At 39.4% G+C, this 20,676-nt stretch overlaps 1 protein-coding gene across 2 annotated transcripts in view; it reads right to left on the bottom strand.

Annotated features, from left to right (window-relative positions):
- EPB41L4A (erythrocyte membrane protein band 4.1 like 4A) overlaps nt 1–20,676 on the bottom strand; it is a 298,574-nt gene that overhangs the window by 144,664 nt on the left and 133,234 nt on the right. For both annotated transcript variants that reach the window (XM_056537472.1, XM_056537473.1), the window contains 3 exons: nt 20,037–20,115; nt 14,733–14,830; nt 2,286–2,406 (listed from right to left, as the gene is read on the bottom strand). In XM_056537472.1, coding sequence (XP_056393447.1) covers nt 2,286–2,406; nt 14,733–14,830; nt 20,037–20,115 — 298 coding nt within the window. The remainder of the gene's footprint in view (nt 1–2,285; nt 2,407–14,732; nt 14,831–20,036; nt 20,116–20,676) is intronic.

The following is a 20,676-nucleotide window of genomic DNA, read 5'->3' as shown; positions in this document are numbered from 1 at the left end:
TGCACAGAAATTCAGCATAAAATCCCCACTGATTCTGAGCAGATAAACATAGCGTAACCTACTTACATAGTCAGTATCATTACAATTGACTACTTTAGTCAAACTGTAATACACAAAAGTAATACAGTGACACGTAACGTTTAATTTTCTACTGCATCCTGTACTGAGAAAATCACAAATATTAAAAATTATTATATTCTTTCAATCTTTTTGTACATGCTTTTCTATATAAAATGTCTTTCTCATAAGATATCCCTTCTGTATTTATCCCAGTTTGCATGAAAGTACTGGTTGTACCATTAACGTGCCATATATAATTCCTAATCCATTCCGATTCTTTACAATAGCTAAAACATTTTTATATGGTAAGAACGGAGAGTAGTACCAACCTACATAAAGAAGTAAGTCTGAACAAAAATTTTAACTAAATGTCTCCTGCTCATGGCAGTGATATGCTTAACTCCAAGGTGAACACACATCAAAGCAAGAGGTGAAGAGGAGGTGAGCACATAGCTGCAGGCAGTAATGGATATTGTGTCAGTCTTCCAGCTCTGCCTGTTTAGACTCCTAACAATGATAGCGATTACTGAGGACCTCAGCAGCATTCATTCAGCTTTACCAACCAAGAATTAGAAGCCCAAGTATCACAACAGCAAGTCCCAATAACCTATATACAGAAATGACTTGTAGAATAGTAAAGACAATTGGATAAAACATACTATAAAAAAAGATACTAAAGTACTGTTTAGCTATGGAGTTGCCCCTTATAAGTAGTGCCCGTTTTTCTTCAGCCTTTTCTTAAATAGGTATTTTGCAAACTCTTACCAACACTCTCTGAAGGGTCCAACCAATATACTGTACACTGCTTTAATATGTTCGTGATATGCTTACAATAAATGTGAACATGTATGCACACCATGCCATAGATTAAAGACATAGATTAGCATATTTTGTGAGTAAAGCCAAGAAAGGCCCATGGGAGCCAATGAGAAGGGAACTGCAGGGCACCCAGCCCTATTCTTCTATGCCCACCCTGTTACTTTTTCTAGGGGTCTTAGCCTTTAAATTCCCACCAAAAAGAGAATTTATGAATAGCATTGTTTTTAACAAAATATTATCCCCCATATTATATATTGTACCCCATAATTGTTAGCGCTGCGGAATCTGTAGGCGCTATATAAATAAATAAAATAAATAAATAAATCAAGGTGTAGTGTTTTTTGTGTTTTTATTTATTTATTTATTTATTTATTTATTCATTCAAAGAAGCTTTTATTAAGTATAAGGTAGAAGGCACAGAAAGGAAAAGGGGAAAAACTGAAGAATACTATTGCAAACTAAAAGTGGATATTTTCCATGCAGTACTTGCATATTATTTTTTAATCAAATCTTGTAGCTTCTGACCAAAACACCTTTCGGGAGTCTCAAGCCCTTTTCTCTTTTTTTCCTTCTTTTTCTGCTCCTGGTATCTCACCACCACCACTTTTCCACGTGATACTTGATACTTATGTTGATATGTATGGGACATTGTACTGTATCTATTGCCTACACACAATTTTGCTACTTTTTTTCCATATGAAGTTTATTTGTCTTGATTACTGTGCATTCTTTTTATTATACTTACCCTGGATCCTACATGCTATTTATGATTGACATTACTTGCCATACATGCCTTAAAGCTTGTGCTTTTTGTTTATAGAAAATTTTAAGAAATTCTGATTTACTCTAAATGAAGGTTAGTACACTATAAACATTGGGGATTCAATTGCTAAAAAAAATAATTTAATAAAAAGAAAATATATTAGTGTTTTGTAACCTACTGTGGTTGCCCTAGGCATGCAAACCTTTTATACATGCCCCATAGTGTTCTATTGACAGAAGAGTGACTTTCTGTGAGCAATTTGCAGTGACAAGTGACACAAAATTGTACTAAATTCCAACCCAAAGCAAATGTTGCCTCTTTTTATACATAACATTTAGCAAGTTTGGGGGCAATAACCTTTGCTCCTAATAAAACAGTGTCAACACATTAAAAAATGTTCTACTTGTCAGAGGCCAATAAATCTAAAAAGTCAACTTGTGAGAGCGATTATATGGGCTACATTCAGGTCAGGATGCCAAGGTTACACAGAAGTCATAGCTTTTCAACAAAGAAGAAACCTAGGAATTCCTGAATCAGAAAGACGCAACAATTTTAAGCCCATGTCTTGCAGTCCGACTGGTAATTTCACAGTTATTTCTTACTGAAAGCTTTGAATATAAATGACACCCAATAAAATACTTACATTAGTGTTTTATGTATACGTTCAATGGCTTCTTCGAGTTCTTCCTTTTGGTCAGGCACAAAGCGATATTCTGACACATAACCAGCAAGGCTTTTATACGGGTCATAGTCACCAAGCTCGGCTGCAAAAGAGACAAGCCCCTATTAATTTCCAAATGTCTATACAACAGACCAAGGGGATACAATAATCTTCACTTCAGAACTAATTTTTAGGGTCTACTCACACTTATATTTTATGCTGCAGATATACATTGAAATCTGCAGCATAAAATCTGCAGCATTAAATATGCGCAGGATACTGTAAGTGTGAATAGAACCTTAAAGGAGTACTCTAGCCAAAATTAACTCCCCCCCCCTATTCACAGGACAGCTGATCCGAAATGGGACCCCAGCTCTCTCAGTGAGGAGCACGTTGTCTACGGTACACGGCACGTGCACCATTCATATCTATGTGAAAAAAGGTAGGTCCAGCGCAGGAGCTTGTGCAATATAGCTTCTTTATTTAGATGCCAACCAATACATCAGAATAAAAAGTAACGCGTTTGGGTATACCAGCAGTCTACGGCACACTAACTGAGAGCTGGGGTCCCACTCCAGAGACCGGTGGGAGTGCCAGCGGTCAGACCCCTCTGCGATCAGCTACTTATCCTCTATCCTGCATATGGGGGATAGGTTAGTTTTGGCTGGAATTCTCCATTAAAGGGGTACTCCAAAACAGATTTATAAATTACTTTTATTTAAAACTCTTAATCCTTCCAGTTCTTATCAGCTGCTGTATGCTCCACAGGAAGTTCTTTACTTTTTGAATTTCTTTTCTGTCTGACCATAGTTCTCTTTGCTGACACCTCTGTCCATGTCAGGAACTGTCCAGAGCAAGAGAGGTTGGCTCTGGGGATTTGTTCCTACTCTGGACAGTTCCTGAGACAGACAGAGGTGTCAGCAGAGAGCACTGTGGTCAGACAGAAAGGAAATCCAAAAATAAATTAACTTCCTTTGGAGCAAATAGCAGCTGAAGGATTAAGGCCCCAGGGCCTGATGAAGCGCTAAGACGTGATAACGGACCGTCACCCATCGGTGTAGCCCACCCTCATGTTTACATCTCCTCCTCCCTGCTATTGTATCCAACTTGACGGAAAGAATAAAATCTTTTTGCAGCACTACGGCTCCAGTGTTTGAGGTGAGTGCTCCAATGTATATCTCCTTCTACATTGCCACATGATTGAACTCTATCTGCCATTGTGTAGCACCACGCACAACCAGAGAGCTAAGGCTTGGCTGCGTTCCAACTGCTTGCCAGCAGGAGAACTATAGTACGACAAAGTGAATTTATACGGTGCCAGGTTGCTTCTCTTTGCAAGAAAAAAAGATCATTTACAAATCTTTTAATTTCCTGGCACCAGTTGATTTAACCCCTTAAGGACTCAGTGTTTTTCCGTTTTTGCATTTTCATTTTTTCCTCATCACCTTCTAAAAATCATAACTCTTTCAATTTTGCACCTAAAAATCCATATGATGGCTTATTTTTTGCGCCACCAATTCTACTTTGCAGTGACATTAGTCATTTTACCAAAAAATCCACAGCGAAACGGAAAAAAAAAATCATTGTGCGACAAAATTGAAGAAAAAAATTTCATTTTGTAAATTTTGGGGGCTTACGTTTCTACGCAGTGCATTTTTTGGTCAAAACTACACCTCATCTTTATTCTGTAGGTCCATACGGTTAAAATGATACCCTACTTATATAGGTTTGATTCTGAAAAAAATCATAACTACATGCAGGAAAATTTATACGTTTAAAAATGTCATCTTCTGACCCCTGTAACTGTTTTATTTTTCCACGTACGGGCTAGTATGAGGGCTCATTCAAACTTTTATTAGGGAAGGGGTGATTTTTTTGCAGTGTTATAGCTCCCATAGGGAGCTATAGCACTTCACACACTGATCTCTTATGCTGATCCCTGCAAAGCCATAGCTTTGCACGGATCAGCGAGACAGGGGTTCGATTGCTCAAGCCTGTAGCTCAGGCTTGGAGCAATCGAACCCGGATCGGACGCGGCTGAGACAGGTAAGGAGACCTCCGCCTGCGTCCCAGCTGATCGGAACATCGCGATTTTATCGCGATGTCCCGATCAGCCCGACTGAGCTGCCGGGAAGCGTTTACTTTCATTTTCAGATGCGGCGGTCAACTTTGATCGCCGTGTCTGAAGGGTTAACAGTGCGCGCCACAACGATCGGTGCCGCACGCTGTTAGCCCAGGGTCTCGGCTATCGTTAGCAGCCGGGACTGACGCGGTGTGATGCGGTGGCTCGGTTCTGTTCCCTGCCACAAGTCAAACAGTTAGTTTGGTCTCCACTTGGACTTTCAGAAGTCCAAACTCAGGAAGTGCATGCGGGGCATGGCAAGGCACAGCTCTCGCAGGCTTCAGTGACATCACGCCTGCTGGAAAATGCCCACTTTCTCCTGTCAGGAGCTCACACAAGGTGAGCAAGGGGAAATGTATGATACAGAGCTTTTTAAAGCTCAGACATTTTTTTTAAGGGCAGGAGGGGGATTAGGGGTAGTTAGCGAACATAATCTGAGTTAGTTAGAAAATTTGGTTTGATGACAGGTACTCTTTAAAGAAAAATGTTTTCCAGTGGAGTACCAATTCTGGAACTCCAATATGGAAAAAGCTATAGACAGGAAAAAGCAGCAGACAAAGCCCTAAATATGTTATTATGTAAATGACAAGGTTTCACCTTTTGTACTCAATGATTAAAAAAAAGTTGTTAACGTATCATGTAAAATATGTTTTACTTTCAATTGAAACTTATACATGCACAATTGTGTAGTCATGGAAACCAAGCAGCTGGAAATGTGGCGTATAGCACATAAATGTTGGTGCAGATGCACCAAATTTTCTAGGTATGTATTGCCATGGGCTTTCCGGGCATTCTGGGAGTTGTAGTTTTGCTACACCTGGAGGTCCACAGTTTGGAAACCACTGATGTACAGGGCAGGGAACAGTCAGAGTAGCTGCCGGTCTGTCCTAGAATTCCATGTAACTAGGCTTGTCTTTATAGCAGCTCACATGAACCGACCTGCAGCCCCCTGACAGACCCCTGCTCCCCGCCCATGCTGTGGCTGCTTGTACAACGTTTTATAAAGTGTTACTACTCCCTGTGCTGACATTAGTACACAACCCCTTTATACATGCATAAAAGAAAAAGTCCCAGTAAAAGTAATGTGTCCGATAAGTGTCAGATACTGAAATATGTTCTTTTTTCTAATATATTTCTTTTTTTACATTTTCACGTTTTTATTTCATTTTTGTGCAATATTATGGGGGCTGCCATCTTGCTTTGTTGGTTTACAACATTTAGAAATCTGTTTTATAGCAGGACCCATGGACCATAGATTCCTATTTGGAATCCAAAAATCCCTATGTTCCCATATATTAATATAATCAGTGTTCCCACAGGCTTTATTAGAAAAGTGCTTAATTCTAACAAAATAAATATAAATGAAGAAATTACACTCTCTTTAAAATTACACTCAGCTCGGGCCAGTTATATAGCTTTAATGACACCTATGGTTTTGGGGAGTTATACTCCTCTCTTACTATTGTTTTTAGGAAAGCATGCCTGCAGTTACATGCTCTTCCATTTACTGGCCTCTGCTAGTGCGATTAAAAAAGTCCCTGCTCTGCCCCCCTCGACATGTTTCGCTACAAAGTAGCTTTATCAAGAGGTAGCGGGCATGGACCATAGACAGAAATAGACAGGACCAGTCCCATTCACACTGGAATTAAAGGCCTCACTGGGCAATTTCGGAGGTCATTCTACAAGGAAGTGGGATGCTGATCTGTGCTGTGAATGATGGCGGATCAGGCGTTATGTATATGCTGGTATTACATTTCACTCTGAAGAAAGGCATTACTGGGAAAGAGCAGAAAGTTTTGCTTTGTTTTACACCTAGTGGCCAGAATGGAAATTGCAAGATTTCAGGATTGCTATAAAATATAGATGGCAAAACAAAAAAATCATCAAAAACATCTTCATAAACTTAAAAAATTTAGTTTTCATGGAAACCTGATTTAAACAATAAGTCATTTTCTTAATACACATTTCTTTTAAAGGCATTGTCACCTTTTTTTTGAATAAAAAGCTATGGATAAAATTTATGGATCTAAAGGTAAAACTAGATAAAATAGCTCCATGCGAACGCACACAGATAACATATATCATATACAAGAATTTTAATAAATAACATTATGCATAGGCAAGTGTGACATATGCATAAAGATTGGCTTTAACATTGCTGTAGCCTACAAATAGGACATGTAAAGAAGACAAACCAACGAGAGCTTTTCCTCTGGGAAATCAGCCTAAAACCCATTTCGAGGAAAAGATCGAGCTAAGCACTTTTTAATGCATTTGTAAATGTTAGCTTGTAGGATGTAAGCTAAGCTTACCATTACTTTCGGGAAGGACATTAATAAGAAATATATATTAATAGAAGAAGGTGCCGTGTGTATTTTTTATATCTAGACTAGATCTGCTCTATCTTGGGGATTGACACTTTAGCATATGTTTGGCAGGGAAGGCCTTGAAGGTTGTTTATGTGCGATAAGAAAACGCAACTTCAAAAGTTCTATTTATTGTAAGAAAAGCTTTTTCAATTGAAGGGAGTTAACAGAAGAACATTATTGTACTGAAGTCTCCTTGGTAAAGTATAAAAGAGAAACTTTCCAGAGTGCTGAATCTGCTCTTGAAGGGGCCTTCTTCTCACAAGAAAAGCCAAAAGAGCTTTTCTGAGACAAGGACACAAAAATAATGATAAACAAGAAAAGCGCTTAATCCTCCACTGCTCAAAATAGCGGATTATATATATGTGCGCTGGTTTCTTCTGTATCCATTTCTTGGATCCTGGCTCTTTCAACCCAACTATGTCTTTAGCTACGGTACTTCAATCTATAGAAAAGTGTCATTATCTGTCATCTGATGCAAGGCTGTGCTAACCTCATTGACATTCCCCACATTCAGCTCCCTTCATCCATCCGGCAACACTATAATGGTATAAGAACGGATTAGCCTGGGAATTATAAACCTAACAGCAACCAGAAAAGTGGGACTAAAGAAGAGACCCTTCACCATTTGGGAAACATCAAGTTGAAATTATAATTGTTTTTTACTTATGAACATAAGGGTGTCCGAACACAGAAAAAGTGTGTGCTACCCTTACGGATAAATTTATGGAAGATTTCAAGGGTTTTGTGCTGCGTGTTTCACCTACACAACTTGTATAAGTGAAAGAATACTGAAATCCACATACACTACCTCTGTAAGACCCTACAAAAACTACATATTAAAACTACGGTGTTATGTGGTAAAAAACGTGTCTTTTTACAGAGGACCTGTTTTCAATATAAAAAAGGTTTTTGTTTTGTTTAGTTTTTTTGGTACTCTGATTGCAATATTGTTTTCCTCCAAGAAATTATTTTACAACACATGGTTGACTCTGCATCTCTGCACTTCAAAATATCAAAAACAAGTGTGGATGTTAGGCACACACCTCTGAGCCAGGTTCAATCCCCTCAGCTTCATTTTCATGCCCCTAGTCTGTTCTGCACCCCCCCCCCAAGACTCACATTCTCATATTCACAACCCCTTGAGCATGATTCACAATGCTTCAGCCTTATAGCTATGCCCCCTTAAAGGGGTACTCCAGTGGAAAAGTTTTTTGTTTTTTAAATCAAAGTTAAACAGATTTGTAAATTACTTCTATAAAAAAAATCTTAATACTTCCAGTACTTATTAGCTGCTGAATACTACAGAAGAATTTGTTTTTTTTTTTTTTTTTTTTGGAACACAGTGCTCTCTGCTGACATTTCTGTCCATTTTAAGAACTGTCCAGAGTAGGAGAAAATCCCCATAGCAAACATATGCTGCTCTGGTCAGTTCCTAAAATGGACAGAGATGTCAGCAGAGGGCATTGTGCTTCTGATTCAGCAGAGAGCTCTGTGTTTTAAAAATAAAAGAATTTCCTCTGTAGTGTTTGGCTAATAAGTACTGGAAGGATTAAGATTTTTTTTAATAGAAGTCATTTACAAATCTGTTTAACTTTCTGGCACATGATGATTTAAAAAAAAAAAAAAAAAAAGTATTCCACCGGAGTACCCCTTTAACTTAAAATTCACACCTATTTTTGAAATGTTAGTTCCTAAGGCTCCCATCACAATGGAGTGTTGGTCAAGTATGAGTAGTGTAAGTGCGCATACTTGACCACCACTCCTTTAAGATAGGAGCTTCAGGAATGCTGTATCCTGTGGATAAACTGAATAGATCCTCTCGATTTTATTTAGAAATGAAAACCTGACAGTGAAATTATTCCTAGTATTACAGATTATTACACAGGTGTATATCTAAGAGATATATATATATATATATATATATATATATATATATATATATTATATATAGTTCTACATAAATGATTCAGGTGACAAGTATAAATGCAGATACTGCAGATAAAGAGAGAAAATGAAGTCCGGCAACTCACCGCAATGTCTGAAATCAGCATCTTGAAGCTGCCATGAATGACCGGGATTGTGTGGGAAGCTCAGAGGCTACAAACCGGTAGGTTTCATGCAGGTGCACTTCTTCCGGCCTCATCTTTGATGAGACCGGAAGAAGTGCACCTGCACGAAACCTACCAGTTTGTAGCCTCTGAGCTTCCCACACAATCCCGGTCATTCATGGCAGCTTCAAGATGCTGATTTCAGACATTGCGCTGAGTTGCGGGACTTCATTTTCTCTTTTTATCTGCATTTTTTTATTCTATGGACTTCCTTGCACCAGCAATACATTCAACTTTAATATTGAACCAATAATTACCATGGATCCTCATCTGCAAGTGCCAGTTTTTATGTTCAAGGTGTGTTAGTTAGGTGCCTCCATTTCCTATCTTTCTACGTTACTTGTATAAATGCAAATACTACTGTCTTAGCAGGTGCCTACACTTTTACCCGAATGGAGGGTAATGTAAACAGTTTTAACAAATTTGCATTCCTTGTCTAGAACAACAACTGTCACAGTGATATACCGTGAAGATGTTTTACCTATGGCAAGTATGCGAGTGGAGAGTAATGGAATCTAGTAATACAGTGTGTCAATATAGTTCGTTCATTGCTCTGAGAGAGATAAAAATTAGCATTCTGGCAGATATTATCCTTTTAATGGTGAAAAAAAAATAAAACAAACTAATGTTACATGGCAAGCTTTCGAACCAACTTAGGGTTCTTCTTCTGGCATTGTATGACCAATTATGTCAGATAAGTTTGTTTGATAGCTTGTCATTTAACATTGTTTGTTTGTTTTTTGCTTTTTATTAGCCATTAAAAGATATCATATCTGCAAGACTGCTACTTTGTCTCTCTAAGAGCAATAAACTTTTTTTTTTTCAACTGGTTAACACTGTACCAAACCCTTGTCTTTTCATCAATACATGTTGTACATTTCTCCACACATTTTTTCCTGATAGCACAGAAAAAAAGTTAACCTTGTTTTCTATAAATACTATATAGTTTTTAATCAGTTTAATAATATGGAAAAAATTAAAAACACACAGTATTTACATTATTTGTTATTTGCAACCAACGAGATAACCGACTGAGGTGTGCAACTGCAATATTAATATAGTAAATTGCATAAGTGAGTCCACCCCTCACATTATTATAAATATTTTGTAATATTTCTGGCGGAGTACCCTTTTAAGTGCATATACTTAGCGTCATATCCAAAGATTATCTTTGGGAAATATAAAGTAGCTGGTGCTGGATCTGGACATCAGAGTCTCTTGTTCTGCAAGGAAAAAAAGGCATGCAGGTCTGGGCACCTGGGGGTGATGGTCCTGTGTCCCAGGTTAGGGTACGGGACAGTTAGAATGCAGGAGACGTAGGAGGGGGGATGCTTCTATTCTTTATTGGACTTAAAAGACTACGCTTTTCGCGAGGGGTACCTCGCTTCGTCAGGTCATGTGTACAGATACAACTTTAAAAAAAATTATCTCGGCAAATAAAATACCCTGGACCGATCTCCTCTACTCATCTATGTGTCTATCTGAAGTCGACATAGCGGAGCCGGCATCTATTGTATGAACCAACCAGCCAAAACCCATGCGAGCAGTGTAAACATATGGCACAGCGAACCAGTGACTGCCGTAGGCAGACAAATCATCATCTAGCCATGTGCTCCATGTAAACAATCCCCCACCAATCAGCTATCTCCGTCATATGAATGAAGAGCTATTACTCTTTACACACGCAGTGTATATATACGGCATAGCCAATCAGCGTTCACCTCACAAACTTATCACAATCCACCTACGTATTCTATGTAAAAAAACACCATCAATCCACGATCTTGCCGTACGAACTAACAGTTATTGATCTCTTCATACTACCAGAGCCCGATAAAAGAAATAGGACTGGCACACAGCCTTGGACGCAAATAGTCCACTAAACAAATAAATATTGGACACTGGCCGGCTTTGAACATGTAAAGCGCAGAGAAGACTATACTAAATAGCGCTTATGATCCTGCATTTGAAAAACCGAAACAACATATATAAACACAGAACAACACTTCACAGAAATTCCTCCAACACCTTTTTTTATTGTATTTCTTGTTTTACATAAAGTTCTTCATTATATAAATGTAATACTGGTTATCCTTGCCGGCATACCATTTCCGGTTTTGAAATTACATCACTATAACGTTATCTTTTCCCTACAATTTTTACATGTATAAAAGCAATGAAGTTGTATCTGTACACATGACCTGATGAAGCGAGGGACCCCTCGCGAAACGTGCAGTCTTTTAAGTCCAATAAAAATAGAAGCATCCGCCATCCTACACCTCCTGCATTCTTACTGTCCCATACCCTCACCTGAGACACAGAACTATCACCCCCAGGCGCCCAGACCTGCATCCCATTTTTTCCTTGCCGGACCATAGACTCTGGTGTCCAGATCCAGCACCAGCTACAATGTTGTAACAGACGTCTCCGATGATCAGGGCTGATGCACGGCAGCCACGGGATATCTGATAGTGTATAATACACTCCAATGTGTTCTACAGTGTTGTGCCTTTAGCGCACCATAAAAAGGTGAGCGTGCTCATCCCACTCCACTTTTTCCTTGCTATATCCACCATTTTCAGCAGACTACAATAACGGCACTTAGATAGCGCCCCCCTTTGTTCCCCTTTTTTCTTTTACTATATTAAATTTTTGGGAAATATAAGTATGAGTTCTGCCAGCATTGCTGCATAGGTTGAAAGGGTGGGGGGTCAGCCTGTCAATGCTCAGACTATTTTGCAAACTGGTCTGCATGGTTGTCCTCCTAGAAGGAAGCCTCTTCTTAACCCCTTAATGACAATGGACATAAATGTACGTCATGGTGACGTGGTACTTAACGCATCATGATATATATTTACGTGCCGCCATGATCGCGAGCACCGGAGCGGTGCTCGCATCATGCGCGGCAGGTCCCGGCTGCTATCAGCAGCCAGGGACCCGCCGATAATGGCGGACATCCACGATCGCGCGGATGTCCGCCATTAACCCCTCAGATGCCGTGATCAATACAGATCACGGCATCTGCGGCAGTGCGGTACTTTGAATGGATGATCGGATCGCCCGCGGCGATCCGATCATCCAGCATGGCAGCCGGAGGTCCCCTCACCTGGCTCCGGCCCTTTCCCAGGGTCTTCTGCTCTGGTCTGAGATCGAGCAGACCAGAGCAGAAGATCACCGATAATACTGATCAGTGCTATGTCCTATACATAGCACTGAACAGTATTAGCAATCAAATGATTGCCATGAATAGTCCCCTATGGGGACATAAAAAGTGTAAAAAAAAAAAAAAAAAAAATGTAAAACAATGTAAAATAAAGTAAAAAAAAATGAAATATCCCCTCCCTCAATAAAAAAGTAAAACATCTATTTTTCAAATTTTTCCCCCAAAAAAGCATAAAAAAAAAATGAATACTCATATTTGGTATCGCCGCGTGCGTAAAAGTCTGAACTATTAAAATATATTGTTAATTATCCCGTACAGTGAACGGCGTAAACTTAAAAAAAAAAATTAAAAGTCCAAAATTGCTGCTTTTTGTCACATTTTATTTAAAAAATTTTTTATTAAAAATGTATAAAAAGTAAAACCTAAGCAAAAGTGGTACTGAAAAAAACTATAGATCATGGCGCAAAAAATGAGCCCTCATATCATCCCATATGTGGAAAAATGAGAAAGTTATAGGAGGTCAAAATGGGGCAATTTCAAACATACTCATTTTGTTAAAATGGTTTGAGATTTTTTTTAAGTGGTACAATTATAGAAAAGCATATAACATGGGTATCATTTTAATCATATTGACCCACAGAATAAAGAAAACGTATTTTTACCGGAAAGTGTACAGCCTGAAAACAAAACCTTCCAAAATTTGCTAAATTGCGGTTTTATTTTCAATTTTCCCACATAAATAATATTTGTTTGGTTGCGCCGTACATTTTAAGGTAAAATAAGTGATGTAACTACAAAGTACAATTGGTGGTGCAAAAAACAAGCCCTCATATGGGTCTGTGGATGGAAATATAAGAGAGTTATGATTTTTAGAAGGCGAGGAGGAAAAAACGAAAATGCAAAAATAAAATTGGGCTGGTTCTTAAGGCCAAAATGGGCCTGGTCCTTAAGGAGTTAAGATGATGCACAAGCATGAAAACAGTTTGCTAAAGACAAGCAAGGTAAGTAAGGACATGGATTACTGGAACCATGACCTTTGGTCCAATAAGTCCAAGATAAACTTATTTGGTTCAGATGGTGTCAATAGTGTGTGATGGCAACCAGGTAAGGAGTAAAACAAGACAAGTGTGTCTTGCCTACAGTCAAGCATGGTGGTGGGAGTGTCATGGTCTGGGGCTGCATGAGTGCTGCTGGCACGGGAAAGCTACAGTTCAGTGAGGGAATCATAAATGCCAACATGTACTGGGAAATACTGACTGGGACTAGGCCGCAAGCAGTATACCAACATAATTGCTACCCCGAACACACCTTGAACATGACTACTGCCTTGCTAAAGAGGCTGAGGGTAAAGGTGATGGATTGGCTAAGCATGTCTTCAGACCTAAACCCAATTGAGTATCTGTGGGGCATCCTCAAATGGATAGTGGGGGAGTGCAAGGTCTCTAACATCCACCAGCTCCGTGATGTAGTCATGAAGGCGTGAAAGAGGAATCCACTGGCAACCTGTAAAACTCTGGTAAACTCCATACCCAAGAGGCTTAAAGGGGTAGTCCAGTGGTGAAAAACTTATCCCCTATCCTAAGGATTGGGGATAAGTTTGAGATCGCGGGGGGTCCGACCGCTGGGGCCCCCTGCGATCTCTCTGTACGGGGCCCCGGCTCTCCGGCCAGATAGCGGGTGTCGACCCCCGCATGAAGCGGCGGCCGACACGCCCCCTCAATACATCTCTATGGCAGAGCCGGAGATTGCCGAAGGCAGCGCTTCGGCTCTGCCATAGAGTTGTATTGAGGGGGCGTGTCGGCCGCCGCCTCGTGCGGAGGTCGACACGCCCCCTTCCCGCGGGCTGCCGGGGCTCCGTACAGGAGATCGCAGGGGGCCCCAGCGGTCGGACCCCCCGCGATCGGCAACTTATCCCCTATCCTTAGGATAGGGGATAAGTTGCTCACCACTGAGTCACCACTGGACTACTCCTTTAAGGGAGTGCTGTAAAATAATGGTGGACACATAAAATATTGAAACTTTGGGCCCAATTAGCCATCTTGGACATTTCCCCTTATGGGTGTACTCGCTTTTGTTGCCAAAGTTTAGACATTAGTGGCTGTGTGTTGAGTTATTTTGAGGGGGCACAGCATTAAACACTGTTATACAGGCTGTGCACTCACTACTTTACATTGTAGCAGAGTGTCTTTTCTTCAGTGCTTCTACATGAAAAGATATAATAAAATATTTACACAAATGTAACTCATGTGAGATATTGTACATCTGTCTCTGTCGACTGCCAACAGTCAAAAGAAAATGGTCTACATTGGCTTTTTTGGTCATCTAGTTGATGGCCAACTTTATTTTTGCATCTTTAAAGAACCAATCTTTGATAAATTTAATGGTGAAGAATAATAAGACTATTCCTGGATAATTTCCATTTAATGAACAACATCTACAGTCTAAATGCAGGATATATGGCATTTGTATGTTTTGTATCTATAAAAGGCTAAATATAACAGAAGGTGGGCTTTTTTTTTCTTTTACTTAGGCTTATATCGTTATTACTGAAATTTCTTCCCTACCTTCCTAAATGATTTATAATAGCTTATAACATTATAAATGTAATTATTCTAAAAGCAGTATAAAGGTAAAGGTATCCAGCAGCCCAGTTATTTTTATACTTACATTGTATGGCGTAGGCTCCAAGCTGAGCAGCAATATTAAAAGGACAAGGCAATCGACCTTGCAAAACATCCTGTTTCACTTGTAGAAAGAACTGATACCTAAAATTAAATTAAATACAGATAAATTACAGATCAGCATAATTTTTTGCAGCTAAAATAAACTAATAAACAAAAGTTAAAGAATAACAAAGGCATAACATACACATAAATAACAATAAAACATACAAATGTATCCAGCATTCATGATATTTCATAGCTGTCACTAAGTAACAATTCAAAGATCTTGACATTAAAGGAAAACGGTCATCCTCTTCACCCACACCAAACCCAACACACTGTGTTATAGTGCGGGTGAACAGGAGACGGATGTGGGGTCAGTGAGTTAAATATGTACCTTCAGTCGACGTAGGGTTCCTCGGAAGGTCCGCTTCTATCTTCGGTAAAATACGTACTGGAGGCGGGCCCGCCTGGTGAATTTGAATATTCATGATCACTGGTTACGTGAGCTCTCAGTAGGCGCAAGTGCTCACGTGACCAGCGACCATAAATATTCAAAATTCCCCCAGCAGGCCAGCCTCCAGTGTGCTATTCACCAAAGATAGAAGCAGACCTTCGGAGGGACACCGCACCGGACTGAAGGTACATATATTTAACTACTTGACCCAGCATCAGTCTCCTGTTCCCCCACAATATAACCCAGTGTGTTGGGTTATATATATTAGTGTGGGTGAACAGGATGACCTTTTTCGTTTAAAACGATTGACTGGGATAGTTTCAATTCCACTGCTTTCTTTATTTTATTGCTAAGCCCTCCTGTTCTCGAAACATTTTTACTATTTCCCTGACTATTTTCACTTTTTCCTGAACAGTCAGGTACAACGTAAACTTCATTTGAAAAAGAGGTATGAATGTTAGACGTGGGAAGGGGGGGTATGATTATGAGGCTGAGGGGGTATCAGGCTCAGGGTGTATAAATATATTAGGCTGAGGGGTATGAAATAGGCTCAGGGGATATGAATATATTAGGCTGAGGGTGTGAATCAGGCTAACAACCCCTGAACCTATTAGTCACATCTCTTTCTGAAATAAAGATCACATCCATCTTACTATTCAGAGAAAAGTGCAAATATTCAACCAAACAGTAAAATCCCAATATCTTGTGTGTAGCAAAGAAACAAAAACTGGGCAACCAAGGCTATAAATTAATATACAAATAGATTTCTATTTAAAATCTATAGCTACAGTTACAGTAATTTCCTTTATGGACTCTCTAAGTACTAAGTTTAAAGAATTAGACAACTACCATATGATATTTTTCAATATTTAAAAGCCAAATGCATGCAAAAATCCTTCTAAATGTGCACTTTCAGGCAGGAGTTGCATACGCCCCATCTTTTTGCTTTTCAGCTCCGGTTTTTGTCCCTCCAAACTGGTATGCCAAGCCAGTATGCACACCAAAAGGCTGGTCTATGTCTATACAGGGAATTAAATGTTGCAGTTTTGCTGATGAGTGTAATGATTAATTACACAAAAGCTGCCAGATGAACAATGTTAGGGAATAAAAATGTATTTGACACAACCATTTTTGCCACAGCAACATTACGGTGGTTTATAGCATGCTACAGCCTGAACTAGGGGTAGCAAAAAACAGCAGTATAACACATCCATACATGTAGTTTTTGGGGCAGAATGTCAAAGCAAAACCCAAGAATTGGATTCAAAAAGTTAAGGAGTCAATAGGCAGGACTTTTCCTCTTTTTTAACACCACTTCTGTGTTTAGAAAAAAAAACATAAAATGTTTATCAATGAAAAAGACTTAGGAAAACAAGCCAGCAGGTACTTCTGTATCTGCCATGCAAATCCCATCTGGGGTGATGTTAGAAAGCTCTGTTTTGCTTTAGAATGAAATGTTGTATATGTGGCCACATTCAGTGGGTTTATCTGCGAGCATAGCAGGTGTAATTCCAAGTATAGCTTGAGGGCCACTTGGCAGGTGCAGATGCACCACTAGCTTCATTTAGGTGCCCTACGGTAAAGATCTGTCCAGACTTCATCTAAAGAAAAGCATTGTTATTTTGTTTGCAATAGTAGCGTAGTGCTCAACAATGAGTGAAGACCTGAAGGAAAGCCTCAGGTTATATATGGTGCAGAAGGTATACTATCGATGTCCTCACATAGTGGGGAGTCTGTGTACACTTACTAAGTTATCATAGGCTTTATTCATACTGTGAATAAATGGTTAAGTTATCAATGTGTAGTTTATTTTTTGAATGATGAATCTAAATAATAAAAAAAAAAAAACTAAATTATAAAGAGAAAGAATTACACTTTATGTTTAATTACATTTTATGTTTTGTCTTAAAAAGCCTAATTAACAATCCTAGCCTATAAATGCACCTGGGATAACTCACTCTCTTCACTTTATGCTAAAACATATTTAAGAGAACCTCTCAATAAGACAAATCTGTGAGATAGACAATAAAAGCTTCCCAGGAAGGAAGAAAACTCTCTCTTTATGACCACTGATAAGTAGCTACCCTGTAACTCAACGTACATCTCATCAGCCTGGTCATTCCTCAAGAGGATCTGAAGTACAGGGCAGCTACCTGTAGATGGCACTAGTGAGAGTTTTCTTCCTTCTGGAGAACAGCTAACATTATGTCTATACCATCTAGAAAATAAATTTCACAGAAATAGGGTGAAATAATAAAAGTTTAGCAAAGAGGTGGACTGGTTTAGCTCCCTGCACTTGGCGCTACCAAAGAGGAAGATGTTAGCTGTATTACTTACTAAGTTCAACCCCATATGTATATAAGACAGGTACAAAAACAGAGCATTCACCACAGCACATAATGTATCAGAGAAGAGACAATGGCCCCCAATAATCATGTGAAGGAATTTACACAATGATGAGGCTAATAATGGCTCAATTAAAAGGGTATTTCAGGGTTAATGTTTTGGTGGCCTATCAGCATTCCCCACATACAAATAACAGAGCCAGAAGCAAACAGCTCCATACACAGTATAGTGCTAGTGATAGGTCACTATAGCTCATCTCCTATTGAAGTGAATGAGAGCTGAGCTGCAGTAACCCAGCAAAGCCGATACACAATTCATGTCTCCTTCCATCTCTGTTTTATGTATATGCTGGCATCGGGGGTCTGGCAAACAACTGGGTGTCAGGTGTTGGCACCCCAGTGATCAGATATAGGTCATCAATTTAGCAAAGAAAACAATTGCAGTGCTGTGCTATCTCCAGCAGTCCTGTAGACACTGAATGTAACAAAAGTGTGCAAGCATGACCGCTGCTCTATTTAAACGGGGGACTTGGGATCCCATTGTTGTTATTGGTGGGGTTCCAGTGGTAGATACAGTTATCATCTGTCTTGTTCATCTATATATATATAAAAAACAATGGGGGATATTTATCAAAGGATTTAAACTGTTTTTTTCCTGTCTAAATTTGTCGCACAGAAAGTCACATTCTAAATATGTGCAACTTTTCTGCGACTTTTGCTTTAGAGGATTTTTAGAACATGATGCATTCTAGTCTATTTTAGACGGAAAAATGCATTGGTGCTGAATTTATCAAAAGCGACTTTTCAGCAACAAGTCGCATCGGCTGAAATTACGCTGAAATGTCAGACCATGCTGGAGCAGGTTTAAATACAGTCTAAAGCATAGATCCAGAAGTCCGTGCGCAGAATTTATCAAGAGCCGTGCGCCTTTTGATAAATTAGGCGCACAATAGACCAGCCTAACGCTCTGTAGTTTGGTGTATATTGATGCGGGAAATAGACGGCTTTGATAAATATCCCCCAATGTGTGTGTGTGTGTGTGTGTGTATGTGTGTATGTATGTGTGTATGTTCCAGCATCACATCCAAACAGCTAAAGATATTAACATGAAACTTGGCCACATGTTACTTATATGTCAACAACAAACATAGGATAGATGATTTAACCCTTACTTACCCCCATTTGCCAGGGGCGGGGTTTTTGTTTAAAGTCCCATACAAGGCGATGGGAAATATATGTTACAGCATAACTTCCAAACGGCTGGAGATATTTTGATAATACTTGGTCACATGTTACTTATATGTCCACTTAAAATATAGGATAGTTAATTTAACCCTTAACTACACCCCATTTGTGAGGGTAGGGGTTTTTGTTTAAAGTCCCATGCAAATCAATGGGAAATGTATTTTCCCACATAACATCCGTACGGCTGGAGATATTTCAATAATACCTGGTACACATATTACTTATATGTCAAATAAAAAGATTTGATTAACCCTTACCTACACCCTTATATAAAATATGGGTTTTTATTTTAAGTCCCATGCAAGTATATGGGACTTCCAGTACCTTACTCCACAAGCTCCGCTCTGCATCTCCTGGTGAATGTGTCAGTCCGGCTTGCAAGACACACTCCATCTCACAAAGACGTGACGGGATATGGGGAAGGGATATGAGGTCGAGATATGAGCTCGAGATAGGAGGATGGGATAGGAGGACAGGATATGAGCTTGAGATAGGAGGTCGGGATAGGAGGTCGGGATATGAGGATGGGATATGAGGATGGGATATGAGGATGGGATATGAGGACAGGATATGAGGTTGAGATAGGAGGATGGGATAGGAGGTCTGGATATGAGGCCGAGATAGGAGGTCGGGATGTGAGGACAGGATAGGAGGTCAGGATATGAGGTCGAGATATGATGAAGGGATATGAGGACGGGATATGATGTTGAGATAGGAGGATGGGATATGGGGACGGGTTATGACAACAATATATGGAGATGGGATATGAAGTCAAAAGCTTCCTCCTTTGTTGATTTTCCTCCCCAACAAGGATTAGGAAGGAAAAACCAGGCAACGCCGGGTACTCAGCTAGTAGGTGATAAATGTCACTTGTGAAACAACACCTTAAAAAATATACTGATCATCAGAATTGTCCCTGATAATCGGTATATACAGTATTAACAAACAGCCGTGCTGGTTATTCTCCTACATAAAAAATATTTGTAGGGTATTTTTTTTAGCTTTCTTAGCTTAAATCGAGAATCGTCTTCAAATTTGAAAACAAATTTTTTTATTTTATTTTAGGCCATATTACCGATTTATAATGGAATAGAGTATGAGTATCCACTGGAATGAATACTTCTGTGTAGTGCCTTTAATATTAACTATTGGTAACAACATCTAATATATTATAAATAATACCTGTATGTAGGGAACCTGTACTGCATGGACTGTGTGTTGAATGCATTATATTGCCATATGTTTATGCACTATACTGTACCTGGTTATCTCTTCCTTCAGTTTACACGGATCTTCCGCATAGAATTTAACCCCAAAATATAGAGTGTATGGAGGGCCAGCTATAAAATAGAAAAGAACAAAAGAAACTCTACATGTATCATATTATATATATCATTCATTGCAATAGCAGTAACTTTATAATAAACAATCATATTGTAAGGTGTAAGGAAAATATGCATTAGGGTATGTTCACACTACAGAATGTCCGCACGGAGAATCTCTGTGCGGACATTCCACAAACTGTGGGCTCTGGAATAGGACCGCACAGGAATGTGCCATCGTGTTCATTCTTTCTGAGGACACGGAAACTGAAATTTCCATGCCGGAAACATCTGGCACGGAAATTCCGCCCAGTGCACCAGAATCCTATTGAAATTCAGCACGTAAATTCCGACGTGTGAACATAGCCTTTTAAGGATATCGGCACACCAAGTATATGTGCAGTGTACTCTTCTCCATGTCACAATGCGTTAGCCGAGCTCTTATGTTACATTCATTCAATTACATAGTAACGTTCCAGGTCTGAGGGAGCTCTCGGAAGTTAGTGAGCACAGCAGCTTAAGGTGTAAGGCAACCAGTCAAAAAGATATGCCAATGTAACCCTCAACTTTTTCCCAGCA

The sequence above is a fragment of the Hyla sarda genome, chromosome 1, assembly GCF_029499605.1.
Source record: "Hyla sarda isolate aHylSar1 chromosome 1, aHylSar1.hap1, whole genome shotgun sequence".
Lineage (NCBI taxonomy): Eukaryota > Metazoa > Chordata > Amphibia > Anura > Hylidae > Hyla > Hyla sarda.
Note: the sequence above shows the minus strand (reverse complement) of the source record. Positions and strands in the feature narration are given on the sequence as shown.